This window comes from Diuraphis noxia, unplaced genomic scaffold (genome assembly GCF_037042655.1).
Source record: "Diuraphis noxia isolate RWA-SAM2 unplaced genomic scaffold, SU_Dnox_SAM2 contig0001, whole genome shotgun sequence".
Lineage (NCBI taxonomy): Eukaryota > Metazoa > Arthropoda > Insecta > Hemiptera > Aphididae > Diuraphis > Diuraphis noxia.
Window position 1 is genome coordinate 61119614 of NW_028301711.1, and position 16068 is coordinate 61135681.

The following is a 16068-nucleotide window of genomic DNA, read 5'->3' on the forward strand; positions in this document are numbered from 1 at the left end:
AATGATCTCGTGGTGTTATGAGGCTTATCATTTTTACAATCATGTTATTCGTAGTTCGTACTTGTGTTGTGTTATGACGTGCCTCTATCATTAATTAAGCTTATAATTTATAAATTATGTTACCTTTTACCTACCCATTTATTGTCGTAATGTTCTGAAAACATGGCGTTTTTCATTTTTTGTTGCATTATATTCACACAAATTGTTACCATTAAAATTTCATTATAGTTTTGACAGCAATTTGTTACATTTTTGTTTTAGTGTAGTAGTTTTTTTACATTTAGCTGTCTTAGAGTAAATTTTATTTTGAAATAAATTACGAAACAGAAAACCAACACATCAAGAAGCCTTACCAATATGGATCAGAAAAGCTCAGATAATAGTGATGATAATGAAGGGGAGTTAACAACAAAGCAGATAAAACTTAAGGCTCAAGTTAGTTTTATTTAATTATCTTAATATTGTCCATGTATATTATGAACACAACGCCATTTATTAACTAAATTAACCCCTGGTTATTAAAATCATCAGTTTAATACAACCCTTTCTTAAAACCTAACATTATTCGTTAAATATCAAGGTTTTTTTAATGGAATCTTAATAGTTATGTACAAGAGTAATTACATTTACAAGTAGAAAAATCTACTTTAGTCATTATTTTTGAACTAGAAGATTTTTTCAAGGTTTCATCATAAAAATCTAGTTTTTGTATTGTACATAATGCTAACCAATATTTTCAAGCTATTAATAGAATTGGGTTTGAATAACCTAAACTAACCTACTGAATATAATAATTTAATAATATATATAGTAAATACATAATATTTAAATTATTCCATAAATTGTTATAACAATAGGTTATTATCCCTTCAGAAAGTCGTAGTATTACCAAAACTCACTTCTCTCAATACTAGGATTAAATATGTAGACATTGTTACTCATTGTTCATACAATAGGATGTTAAATGTATGTTACTTACTGTAATCTGTTTCCTAAAAAAAAAAATGGAGTTTCTATGTTAAAAACAAAATAATCTTGATAGTTTTTTATATTCTTTTCAGTATTTTTAATATTTAAAAGAAATTTATATGGTTCAATTGTATTTACTTAATTAATACTTAATACTTAATTAATACTTCATAACATAAAATATAAAAAGTAATTATGTTAACCATTACACCATTTTTAATTCTTATAGGTAAACTTTACATTTTATTTCCAAAAATTTGGATTTATTGTTTGCTCTCTTATAATTTTTATTTGATTTATGTTCTCTCAAAGTTCCTCAATTTCTATTTTTTACAGTCTCTTGTTATTTTTTTTCCATTTCCTTTTAGGCTTTTACAGATCCTTATAATTTGAAATAGAAATAACAAATTTTAAAACAAAATTCAAAAATTGTAAAAATACTTTTCATTACTTATATTGTTATATAATTAATAAATGTTATAGTTTACGTTTATTGAACTCAACGGGTGGTGGCAATATAATAAAAATTAGTAAATATTAGCTGTATTCTTTTTGTATGTGGTCTACTGCACGTTTCTATACAACATATTATACAGTCTGCCACATTTTTCTATTAATTATAATAAGAAAAGGTTGAAATAATTATTTTATTTTATCTACATACAAATTATCCAATTTCAAATACAGAAATAATATAACAATTATTAATAAAGTAACAGTAAGCTAAATCACGTTTAATAATCTTAATCAAGGTACTTAACAATATATACAATCAATTAATAGATTATGATCATGAATAGGGGATGGATTTGAATGCGAAATGCATTTTTTATAAATTTCTGAAAACATTGTCATTTTTTAACTTTAAAAAATTTAATTTGACAACGACAATAACTTATTTAAAGATAATAATAAGTCCAAGGTGCCTTGGATAATATTCTTGCCTTTTAATTTTATGAGGTAAATTCATGGGAAAAAAAAGTTAATTATAGGTGATTAAAGATTACATTGAACATCTTACATATTTATTTTTGTTCTTCAGATTGTAAGTTATAAATAGAGCTTGAATTTTAGTTCCCTAAAAATCTTTAGATATAACTACATTTATTTAAAAAATATATATTTATAACAAGTGTATTTTTGTATTTTTTTTTTAATATGTATTAGAAGTATTAGTATAAATTAAAATAATAAATATACATTTTAAGATAGCTAGATTTCATGGACTTATTTTACCTTATTCATGCCTTAGATTTTGACATTTTAAGTATTTTCTATTAATATAATAAAATTATAAATACCTAGTTACTTTATAATCTGTTATTTATCCATTTATATAAAATCCTTGTCGGTATACAGAGTGAATCTTTTATCAAACAACACTTATATGGTGTTCGTGTGTAATACCACCTAACATACACCTATAACACACTAACACCACCCAAAACTACCCAATTTTGGGAGGCTATATCTCGTAAATGGATTAACGAAAATTTAAAATTTAAACGTGAAAATTCATTGAAAAAATAGCCTTTTTAGTTTATGACATTTTAAGTATAGGTTGTCATTTGAAAATCAAAAGTTGATAATGGTTTACCTGATAAATATAAGGGTGAAAATATTTAAAAAAATATATAGTTCTAGAACAAGATGGATCTTAAATGTTGAAAAAAAAAAAATTGAAAGAAGTCAATAGTTTTTGAAATAATGTGTGTTGTTTGATAAAAGAATCAGCCTGTATAAAAATCTTTTAACGAATTTTCAAATTCATATTTTGTTTCTAAAAACTCAAAAATGCTCCAATAAATCTGAAATATCATAAAAATTGTTTATATTTATAACTTTAAAAGCTACAAAATTTCAGATAACGCAAAATAAATGTTCTTATCCTCATTCAAAAGTACATAATATAGCAAATTTAATATTAAAACCATTGTTTATTTTAAGTAAAAAAATTTGCTGCCCTATTTATTCAAATTGTTTATTCTAGTAATATCCTGGGTTATCAATCATTTACACTTACACAGTAAGAACCAAGGCTCTAGCTTTTCACTCATTTTGACATCAAATCAAATACACAACATAACGGGTATATCTATCGTATGTGATTTAAGCCGCAACCTGTGTATGCTACAAAAATAAAATATTTTTATTTTGTTTTCAAATTTTAATTTTAATATCTGTATAATCTAATATTATATATGTTTAAAATAATATGGGGCAAGTTGTACGGTTACTGGGAAATGTTAATATTATGAAATACAGAAATGTCTTAGTAAGTCTAAAGAAATGATTGGTGTGAATGTTTTGGAGGTAATAGTGCAGCGGAGCAGTGATGAGATGAAAATTATGTTTGTATCCAACATTTTATGATTTTACATTTTTATTTATAATTGTAGTTTATCATAGGTACTTAAACTAATAAATTATTGTTTAAATTTTAGGAAATCGCTAAACGCATCGAAAAATATCACGGTAGATATACATCTTCTAGTCGATGTAATACACCTCTGCCACTCACTTCAGCAGAGAGTATAGAGTCTATACAAAGTAACAGTGTTATTTCTGATACGAGTGAAAAAATTTTGTTATTCCGACAATTTTTAGAAAATGACAGGTATGATTAATAATTATTTAATATTATACTTAATTTAATTTAATTACAGATTTAAATTATTTCATATAAATACAAATTTAATTAAACAAGAAAAAAGTATAGGCAGGATTATTATAATCTCAAGTAAATGTGTTTCATTGTATAGTTATTGCGTATAACACCCTATTGTTAGAAAAGTTATTTACAAAAAATAATATAATATGCACAATATTCAACTTTTAATTTTTTTAAATTAGAATTTTACATTAATATTTAATTGTAAAGCTTTATAAATCTTCCATTAAAAAAAAAAGGTTCTGAGCTTTGCACAGTAAATAAATCACATAGATCTGCATTTTTTGATATTAAATGACAAATCAAATAGTTCATTGTACTAATGCATTAATGTTATCATTCAACTGAAAACATCAATAAAGTTAATTTTTATGTAGTCATCAACGAAATAATAGAAATTTGATTTCATTTTTAATATCTTTTATGATGTTGATAAATAATAAGAAGATCATGAGAAAGAGATCCCCCCCCCACCCTTAACGTCCAAAAGGGACTCTGTGACCCAAAATCTTAATTCCATATTTTTTTACAAATTAATTTCTAATAGATAAGTAAAAGCTTAATAATAGTCACAAAAGCCAGTGTGTAATACAACGTTTAGTAATACTTAATGATTTAACTCTATTAAAGACTTGAGAAATCCAAATTAATCAAATCAACCTGATAATGATAAGAAAAAGTGTCAAATACAAATTGTATGTTAGAGTTGATTGTTTGGGACGGGATAATTTTGTCTTGACAATTTTTTCCATTTGATATATTATTATCTGTGATTTTTATTTTTTATACTATAAATTATTCAAAATATTAAGAATAATTTAAGCTATTTATACAATTAATTTATTCATACTACTCTACATTATGTTTGTATTGACTTATAAGTTAATATCAATAATAAATGATATAATACTATAATAACTACTTATTATATTATAATTTAATAAATGTGATAGATTTGCAAAATGTAATTCAATATACAACATACATTGTACACACAATATTTGTTATACAATAGAATGACCTCCTTTATTTTGATTTTTAAATGTATGAGTATTATACTTTAGTAACATTTATTAATTTTCATTGCAGAAAGTTAGTTGAGAGTAGTAAAATAGATGAGCAAAAACATAATATTGATGATCTAGTCAATGCTGGTAATTTATTAAATGAAAAAGAAAAACCCAATACATATTATGTAAGTTTTCTATATATTTTAGTAGTTTTAGTTTTATTTTTAATTAATTAGAATTTAAAGTTCCATTTTAAAGTATTTAAATTAAGTGTTTTAGTAGAAACTCAAGTAATAATTAGAACTAGTAATTCATTAAGCTTTTCTGGTTTTCCTCTATTTTTCTTTACTTATTATAATATGTCTAATTGATAATGAATTATGTTTAAATTGCCTGTATTATGTTAAATCAATAATCAATTAGTAATTTAAATTTGAATGCAATGAGAACATGTTAAATAAGCATTTTTTTTAAAATTATTATTCTTAGTCATATTTGATGGTAATTTAAGTACAATAAATACAATAATTGTTTTAAATAAACAACAACATATTTTTGATTATAATTTTGTTTCGATGAAGCCATTATTCTGATTGAAATAATTTCTTTCATAGAAATGACAGTATAGTTGAATATAACAACAGGGACATCAAAAATTCAACATTCTTATTTTAATCTTGTGAAAATCAAATACAAAAATATTAAAAGTAGTATTTATCTGTGTTTCAACTTTGATGTTAATCAACTTTTGACCAATAAACAAAATAATCAAAGTTATTTATTTAAATTATTACAATTGCTAATTACATAAATGTTCTGCTGTTTTAGTAGAATATTCAAAGTAAAAGTCGTACTATTTACATTTATATACCTATATAAATTATAAATTCAACTAACTAAAGCTTATTTAGAAAGTCAAAAAAATAACATGTTGATTTACACAAACCTAGTGATCTTAGCAATCTTACATAATTTATAGTGTCTAGATATCAAATTTATGGTGTTCCATTCATTATTATATAATATTTTAATACAGAACATTTTTATATTGCAGGAAGATATTATATCTGCACAATTTCATGAACAAAATCTACAGTCTTTAAAAAGTCAAATTGTTGAATTAAATGAAAAACTTGAAAATTGCCGTGTAAGTTGTATTGCTGTAAATTAATAACTATAAAATGTTAATTATTTCTTACTTTTTAATTTTTTTTTATCAAAATAGAATAATATTACTGAAAAAGATATGTTATTGCAATTAAAAATTGAGAAAATTGAGTCATTAAACAAAGCTATAGCACAAACCAAAAAATCACATTTAGAAACTGTGGAAGCATTAAAAAAAAAAAACATTGAAGTCATCAATGAAGAACGTTTAAGATGTACTCAAAAAGTCAATCATATTGCAGAAGAATCAGAAGAATTAAAAAATAAGTTAGTACAAAATAAAAATTAACTTTAGAATTAATTAGTTGATTTACATACTACGTACTACATTTATTTTTTATTTAGCTTAGAAGATGTTCACCGACTTTGTGATAAATTAAAAAAAAAAAACATTAAAATTGATAAAGAAAATTCTGAACTAAAAAAAAAGGTAATAAGTTTAAAATCGGAAATAGAAGAATTACATACAAGTTATGAAAACGAGGTGAGTAAATATGTATTGTTGTCTCAGTTTTACAAACACGTAACATAACAATTTTATGCTCAGCAGTTCAAATTTTACTCCGTTAGCTTAAAAAATTAGAATGAATACATCTTTTATGAAACTTAAATATTTTCTTCCGTTTTTGATAAGATAAAATATTTTGTGATAAAGATAGTAAAAATATATGAAATTTTTATTAATTTAATATTTTTTTATTCATAAATTATATGAAAAGTAGTGTCATGTTATACTTAAGAAATAGCCTTTAACCGAGAGTCTTCGGTATTTAGAGACACTGTATATTAAAAGTATGGTATTTTTTAGTTCTATCTAGAGAGAAAATTAAACATATCAAATATTATTATTAAGTATCAAATAACAGTTTAATATTTAAAAAAAAAACCTTAATATGTTAAAAAAAAATTTTAAAGATCACAAAATATTAATAATTATTAACCTAATAAAAAATCTTTTTTTAGAAAAAATTAATTCTTAAACACAATCAAGAAACTTCAAAACATCTTATCGGTGGTGAGTTGTATTTTGATGTAGTGTTATAATTATTAATTAATCATGTTGTTTGTAAAAATAAAATATATGTGTTAGATATGGAAAAAGAATTGCTGAGCTTACAACAAGAAAATGATTTATTATCTAACCAAATAGCTATGACGGAAAGCAAATCAGTACATTTGCAAGAGAATGATAATTTATTAATGGAACTTGACAGTAAGTATTATATTTATTTTTTAAGTATACAACTAAACTACTACCTGAACAATTTTTTCTTTATCTTTATTTACATATGATATTTTACTGAGTTTTATTATTTTGAAATTTCTAAGAACATATTTCAATTACAAAAGAATACATATTTACATACATACAAATTTAAAATTATTTTAGCAAAATAATCTCTATTCTTATAATTTTTGAATATGTTTTCCAGTATTTTATTAAATTTTTATTGCTATAAGAGCAATAAGCCTTACAATTAATGTATAAAAACTAGCCAACTTCCCATGAAATAGATTTACCATACTTATTTCTATTACATAATTACATGTATATAATTTATTTCTCTTCCCCAGAGTTATATTATTTATTTTATATAGTATTATATTCATTGAAATTTAGATTTAAAAAAATTGTTTAACTAATTGTTTTGGTTTTTTGTAGAAAAAGAATTAGAGATTCAACGTTTGAATCTTGAAAACGAAAAATTAAACCAACAACTTCAAAATCAAATAACAGATGCTCAGCAGACAGAAAATCGTTGGATTCAGTTAAAAGATGCATATCTCAACGATAAAGAACGCATGGCTCTTTTGGAAAAAGTTATAGATGAATTAAAAATGAATAACAATGAGTTGAATGAGACTAATGTTAAATTAACTGAGCAAATTGAAAAATCTGTAGAAAATGTTAAGTTATTAAAAGCTGAAAATGACTCGTACCAAGAACAAATCTCTGACTTGATGGCAGTTATAGAAAATATGCGTGAAACATTCGAAAAAGCTATGAAAGAATCTTCAGATGAGTATGAACAAAATAAAAAACAATTTATTCGACAACATGAAGATGATCAAGTTTTAATTACAAGTTGTAATAACAAACTTAAAGAGAGTATTACGTCGGTAAATGAATTAACCAATCAATTAAACATTGTTTTAAAAGAAAATGATTTATTTAAATGTGAACGTTTAGAGTTTAGTGATTGTGTTAGTAAAAAAGATATAGAGTTATTTAAACTGAAAAATACTATTACAGAATTTCATACTCTGTCTACTCAATTAACTAATGAGTTGGAATTTGTTAAAAAAGAGAATAGTATGCTTTCAGATAAATTAAAGGGAACCAATGTAACAATGGAAGATAATAAATTATTATCAGATCGATACCAAAAACAAAAACAACTACTAAAAGTAAAAATCAAAGCTTTAAAAGAATCTGAAAGTAATTGTTCTCTTTTACAGCAGCAAGTAGCTTCCTTAAATAAAGAAATAAATGTTTTGAATCAGAGATTAGCATATGTTATTCAAAGTAACAAACAAATAAGTACTATTATACGAAACTGTGATGAAGAACTTCAAAACTGCTATGAATTATTAAATACAATTGTAGTCAAATCAAATTTACAAACTCACAACATACATATATTACGTTGTGTTTTGATTGGTCTGGCATCATTATTTTCTTTTGACAATTTTAGTTTTGAGGTTGATGTTGACTTAATTGAAGCAGTCGATTCAATTTGCAATAATTCCATTTTAGATGATAATGAACTGCAAATTTGTATTAAAAAAATAGTTTTTGGTTCTATTTATATTTTAGAATATATTGTAAATTTAAATGATTCTCATAAGCGTTCAAAGGCACAATTAATTGACCGCAATGAAGTTGAAAAATTTGTATCTGAAGCTGTAGAAAAAGTTAAATTATCCACACAACATGAATATCATAAAAAAAATAATGAACTACTAAAAGTAATTGAAAACTTACAAAATGATAATTATGCATTAAAATTAAATATGTCTTCTGGTACTTTAGAAAATAAAGAAGTATTAACAGATTTAAATGGTCCTGCTGTAAGCAGTCTACTATCTCTTGAATATATAGATGCAAAAAGTATAAAAAATGAAAATGATACATTTAAACAATTTTTAAAAAACATCCAAAAAGATTTGGGTTTAGTTATTACTGATGAGAGAGATAATGGAGAGATAATTAAGATTTTAAATTCACTTGAGTTCCATGTACAGGAAATAAAAAATGAAAATAATCTGTTAAAAAATCAGTTAAATGAAAATCAAAGATTGCTTTCATTGAAAACTTTGGAACAATCTACTGATTGGCAGTCTAATAAATATTCAAATATAAGCACACAAAATGCATTGGTTCAAACTGTAGAAAATTTTGAACAAACTGATGAAAATAAGAAAAAAGCGTCTGAAGATATATGTTTAAAGAATAATTTTAAAATGTCCACTTCCACAGAAAATGGTGATTCAAAGATATTACAAGTTCGCTATAAAAATTTGAAAACTCGGTTCAAAGAATGCCGTGCTAAAACCATTGACTTAGAAAAAACAATTTGCAACTTGACAAATGATTTGGAATGTGCAAATTCCAAATTCAAGCAATTAAATGATCAATATTCCAATGAAAATGAAATTCATGAAGCAGATATAATCCATTGTCAGTCAGAAATTGAAAATCTCATGAGTGAAAAACTTGAAGCCTACCGTCAATTGACAGCACTTAAGGAAAAACATGAAATATTGCAAAATGATTATGATCAACTTAAAAGTAATTTGGATGACCAGAATCCTTTGAATGATACAGATACAACTTATGTTCACATTAATGAACAAAATACAGTTTTAAAAGGAAAATTGAATGAAATCCAACGTTTAATTGATTCAGCTTATTCAAGGGTGTTTTCTGAATGGCCACCTATTGAAAATGATTCTGATTGGGTAGTTGTTCAATCAAAAAAATTAGATCAAATAGTTGATGCTAGGTCTTGTAACAGTATTGATGGTTATAAGTTAGGAGATTTGGAAGATAAACAATTACAAACTTATGTTCAAACTATTCATGAATTAGTTTCATCTATTTTAACTAATGCATCCAGTGTTGAAGTTTCTTCAAGTAATGTACTAATTGATTTAATATCAGACTTAAAATCGTGCTCAGAAACATTATTAGAATTAATATCTCTTAAAAATAATAAATCCACCAATGAAATGCATACAGAATTATCTCAAGATCATGCAGTTCAAGATACTAATTCATTTTCCCCTGAAAAATCATCAATAAATGAGTCTGTAAATTCAAGTGAAGAAGCAATACAATCTTCCTTATTAAAAAATGTAGAAAATGAACAACTACAGAGGTCCATTGCTGAGCGTGATCGATTAATTGAATTTCTTTCTGTCAAAATATCAAAATTAGATAATTTAAATCGAAATGTTGATGATATAAGATTAGTACAAGAGAAACTTGACAGAGCATTAACAGCTGTTCACGAAAGAGATGTTCGATGTAACGAACTAACTTTAGAATTAACCCGGGTAAATGATTTAAAAGTTAATTCATGTACCAATTCTATATTTTTATTTAATGTGTATGTATAACTTTGTAGTTATTAGAAGAACGTGATATGCTGCAACTGAAACTATCGAACTCTATCAGACAAATTCAATTCTTGTCTGATAATAAGCCACCATTGGGTGAATCAAATTTGATAGAGGAAAAATTTGATTTAAAACCCATGAATGACAAGTAAGTTTTTTATAAGAAAATTATTAAAAGTTCTCAATTATTTTAAAATTTAGTGATAATCAATAGAGCTTATAAAAAATCTCCATTTATAATTAATAAATTTACCTTTTCCTCTGAAAATTCAATTCTTAACTTTTATGTTAAAATGTAACAGTTAGTTTTATTTGTTATATATAATATATATAATAATAATTTCATTTTTTATATATTGCTGGAAAATTTAAAGACATTTGTATTTATTTTATCTGTATTTTAGATTTTTTAAATATAATTTATATACTTTATACTCAATGCAATAATATCCTGTAAATTATTATAACTTATATGTTTAGGACACAGATTTAAATGCCCAAAAAATACTTTTCTTACTAATAACCCAAAATAACACATATCACAAATTATTTTAAAAAACGATTTTTCAAAGTAAAACGTTTCAGTTCATAAGTCAAAAGGTTGTAGCTAACACATTTAAATAGAGTATTAAGTTTGAAAAATAAAATGTAACATTTATGACTATTTGAATTAACCATATTTAGTGATATAAGTAAATTTAATTGTAGAAATATACCTATTTATAAATAATTGATTAAAGTTAACTTTAGTAATCATAATCTATGGTAAAACCCATTAAAGTCTATGCCTCAACTGAACAACTGCAATAATCTTAGTAATAGAGGCAGCTAGACCATTCAGAATCATTTATTCTTAAGCAATGATTTATTATTCTATTAAAATTTAAGACATACCTCGATAACAAAGTATCTAAACACAACACTTACTGTGTGCCTGTTCAGGAGAGTAGTGGTCACCTACTTGTTCTCTTTTTATGGACTGTATCATTTACTTACAAATGTTAATTATAGACTAGAAGAATTGCATAGTTTAGAGTATAGAAGAGATGCTGAATTGTTTAGTGATCAAGAACAGAGACATATGTCTCAAATGCAACTCCATCAAAATCGTCAAGATAATTCAATAACCCCAGGAGCAAATTCACTTAATACTACTGGTAATAAAACTAATAAATATATAATATAATAATAAAAAAATGTTTATATTTTACTATTATTTCATTGCTTAACATTTTATGATATCATCATAGCTTTACTTTTTTCTTTGGATTTTGAGCAAAGCTATGAGTGTATTGATTTCACTATGATTAATGTATTATTTTAGATTCTGAGCGGAGCGATGAATGTATTGATTTTACCATGATGTGTTTTTTTTTTTTTTGTGTCTGTCATCACGTTTTGGGGCAGTAAAAATGCTTCGATTTTTGACTTCAGTACCTCGTTCGATCAGAAAGTGAATCTAGTTGGTACTTTGGGGGGGTCAAAAGAAAAATTCTAAATACTTTTCTAAATAATCGAGAAAAACAAACTAAAAATTAAGGGAAAAAAGGGAAATTTTACGCACGCTGATTATTCGACAAAATCAATTTTGGTTTTTGATGTAACTTTAAAACGAATGACCATAGATACATGAAATTTTCACCGAATGTTTATATAATATTATATATATATTCTAACCATGCAATTTTCAAAAAATTTTGACTTAAGTTGAACTATTCAAAGGCATTTGAAATTTTCGATCATTATTAGTTTTTTAAAAATTTATTTGTTAGGCAGAAAAGCTTGAAAATTTAATACAAGGCTCTTAACATATTGTTACAATAGCAGATGAAAAATAAAATAAATTCATAATCACAATTCTTTTTATAAGCATTCAAAGTTTGAATTTTGACAAAATAAGTAAAAATCACAAAAATTCACAAATTATTTTAAGCTAGAAATTCATAAAAAATTTTCTTTTTAAGTCTAAGGTTTAAAAATTTAATACAAAGCTCCTAACATATTTTTACAATTGCAGTTGAAAAATAAAAGAAATACATCGTCACAATTTTTTTTTATAAGCATTCAAAGTTTGAATTTTGACAACATATTATGTAAAAATCACGAAAATTCGTAAATTATTTTATGCTAGAAATTCATAAATAATTTTCCTTTTATATCTAAGATTTGAAAATTTAATACAAGATTCCTTACAAGTTTTTCAATCTTTATCAAAAATAAAAAGTCCACCGGAAATTAAAATTAAATTTTTATGAGCATTTGGAATTTAAATTTTTACAATATTGGATTTCCACTGGATTTCACATTTAGTGATTTTCTTATTTTGGTGTAACTCTAAAAGTCTAAAACAAATGACCGCAGATACTTGAAATTTTCACTGAATGTTTATATAGACATTTACTATATTTGATAACATTTTCAAAATATTTGGATTTGTTTTGAGCTGTTTAATGACATTTTAATTTTTCAACTTTTTTTGTCTATAAATATCGATAAAAATTTATTTGTTCGGTAGAAAAGCTTGAAAATTTAGTATAAGGCTTCTAACACATTTTAACAATAGCAGTTGAAAAATAAAATAAATTCATGGTCACAATTTTTTTTTACAAGGATTCAAAGTTTGAATTTTGACAACATACGTAAAAATCACGAAAATTCATAAATTATTTTATGCTAGAAATCCATAAAAATTTTTCGTTTTATATCTAAGATTTGAAAATTTAATACATAGATCCTACAATATTTTTATAATAGCAATTGAAAAATAAAAGAAATGCGTAGTCACAGTTTTTATTTGCAAGCATTCAAAGTTTATATTTTGACAACATATGTAAAAATCACGAAAATAACGATAATTCGCAAATTATTTCTAACTAGAAATTCATAAAAAATTTTCTTTTTAAATCTAAGATTTGAAAATTTTTAATAATCTATAATATATCCTAGACAGATAAACCGTCTTCGATCAGAATCGTTTTTCGTATACAATGATATAATATCATTGGATTCAAATTTAATTCCATCCATTACAGTAACCCACTTGTAACCTACTGTACAGCAGAGCGACATCCACGAATTACCCGCCTTTTTTTATCTGTCGCCATCTTTTGAAGCAATATAAATGCCTGATTTTGTTCTTCAGCATTAAAACATTATTCATAATTAGTAATATCATATTGTCTAGAATCGTATTTCTTATACCAAAACTTTATAAATTGAATTCAAATTTTACACTTCTTTTACAGTGACTAATATAGTATTAATTAGTAGTAATTAACAGCAGAGTGTTATAAAATTGTATCATACCACACATTTCATTTTGCTTTTATAAGTAATTTTTTTTAACGAAATCAACATTTTATCATATTGTATATGACATTTTTGAAAGACCTGTGTAGTGTGTATGCTTATCATGTGCTTTATTTTTAGTAATGTATTTAGAATTACAAAATCCTAACTTTTCATTTTAATGTTTTTTTTTTTTTTAGAAGAATCAACCACTCCACTATCTTGGTTTAAAGATATATTATGGTAAAAATACTAAACTTGTAAACTTAACCTTATTAATATTTAAGATTAATTAGGTGTTGTTATTTTGTTTTTAATTGGAAACAAATATTAATAATTCTTATTCTAAAATTAATTATTCATCTTTTATTTGTTTAAAAATTTGTTTTATATATTATATTAAAATTGAAATTACTTACGTCAATATATAATATTTTTTTTTAATTTGTAAAAAAAATACATTTTGTTTTCATTTATGCCTTTCTCTTCAGTCATTATTCTATGTCACATCAAATTAAGTTACAAAAAGAAGGCTTAATTTATAATTGTTACTATTGATTGAAAATTGAAACAAATGTGACTGAGAGTTTTGCATCAGACCTTTTATTTTTAATGCATGCTTCATAATAACCCGAAAGTGATCAACTATTAACTTATTAACAACTATTTTATTTATTATTAAAGTTTAAATTGATCTTTTACTCATTAATCAACCTGAAATTTTTTTAGAATTTACTTTAACTACTACTACTAATGATAATAGATATCTGAATATAAGCACTACAATTATTTATTTATTTATTATTAGGTATATGCTTAAATGTTAAATATATTTTAAGGCTGCTTCTAGTGGTTTATATTATTTTGAGAGTTGTATAGAAAATTCATTATGTCTAGTACAATATGACCTATTAGTATAAATTAACATTTGGCACATAACAAAAACTATTATAATGTCTGTAATTTGTACACAGTAAATCATTTTTATTTAAGGATTATTTTACCCTACATATCAAATATGTTTATCTAATAAAAAAAACTCAAATATTGTATATTATGTTAAAACATTACTTAATATTTATTTTTATTTGTGTATTGATGTATAAAATATTAGCCACCATAAATATAAACATTATTTGTGCCATATTTGTGGCAAAAGCTATCCTACCAATGCTAGTCTGAACACCAGTTGTATAAATATTTTTACTTTGGTTTTTAATTATTGATTAAATAAATAAATAATTTTAATATATTTTACACAGACTAACCTCATTCAAGGTAGTCTCGGTCGGTCATTTTCTAAGGAGTAGGAACTAGGCAAATTATGTTGCAAGTACAGCTGGGTATGTGTGTGATTGTAAATGAACGTCATTAGTTTGTGTACGTTACACATTATAACGTACCTCACCGCGATTCCGTATTCTATGAATTTGTTTGCTATTATTAATTCTGTTGATAATATTTCAACAAAATTAAACAATAAACTATATATTATTTATTTATATATATATATATATATATATTTTTTTTTTTTATGGGTATTCATGTAGTAGCGGTCTACCCAGTGGCGGCTCGTGAACCGTATGATGGGTGAGGCAGCTATTTTCAAAATGTAAACACACCTTAGGGCAATGGGAAATAATATTTCCCACCAAAAAAATTAAAATCCTGAAGGTTCTGTTATAATAATAAATTCATCGGTAGAGTGCGTCAAAACAAATGTCAATATATCACTAAACACAGATAATTATATATATATATATATTTATTATTATTATTAAATCTCTATTTAGCTATTTACTACACAGTTTTAAATATTATTATTATTATTATTATTATTATTATTTTTTTTTTTTGGGGGGGGGGGGGGGTTATATAAAAATGAGTTTTAAATTAACTTTTAAAATATTTCAATTTAATATTTAATATTAACCTTTGAAAATATATAAATAATAAACCATATACTTAATATTATCTGAAATATCAGAATAAAGTCAACTTAAAAAAAAAAAAATACTTATTACATAAATCTCATTTACTAAAACAATAAAAAAATTAATTGTATATTATGTTTTATAAATTAAAGGAATCTATTCTTCTGTCTTTGAGTAATGCAAATTTGTCAATTATTTTTTTATTTATTACTCTCAGAGATCTACTAAACTGTAGTACAAATTACAAGACATTAGACACTAGAGACTAGACAGATAAGAACCGATATCTTTAGCTTGTGATAAAAGTATTATAGGTAGGTTAGGTATACACTTACACTAAACAACATTACGACAACCTACCAGTTCCTATTTCTATTAGCGGAAGTTACGTCCAATACGTCTCTTC

At 24.0% G+C, this 16068-nt stretch overlaps 1 protein-coding gene across 1 annotated transcript; it reads left to right on the plus strand.

The window, feature by feature from the left end:
• Nucleotides 1-52: 52 nt before the first annotated feature.
• On the plus strand, nt 53-14985 carry LOC107167178 (uncharacterized). The gene is made up of 12 exons (XM_089217964.1): nt 53-435; nt 3414-3586; nt 4730-4835; nt 5705-5797; nt 5876-6084; nt 6163-6301; nt 6781-6832; nt 6908-7030; nt 7481-10377; nt 10449-10588; nt 11452-11597; nt 13929-14985. The coding sequence occupies exons 1-12, from the start codon at nt 358-360 to the stop codon at nt 13973-13975; spliced, it is 4203 nt and encodes a 1400-aa protein (XP_089074090.1). The 5' UTR covers nt 53-357; the 3' UTR covers nt 13976-14985.
• Nucleotides 14986-16068: the final 1083 nt, after the last annotated feature.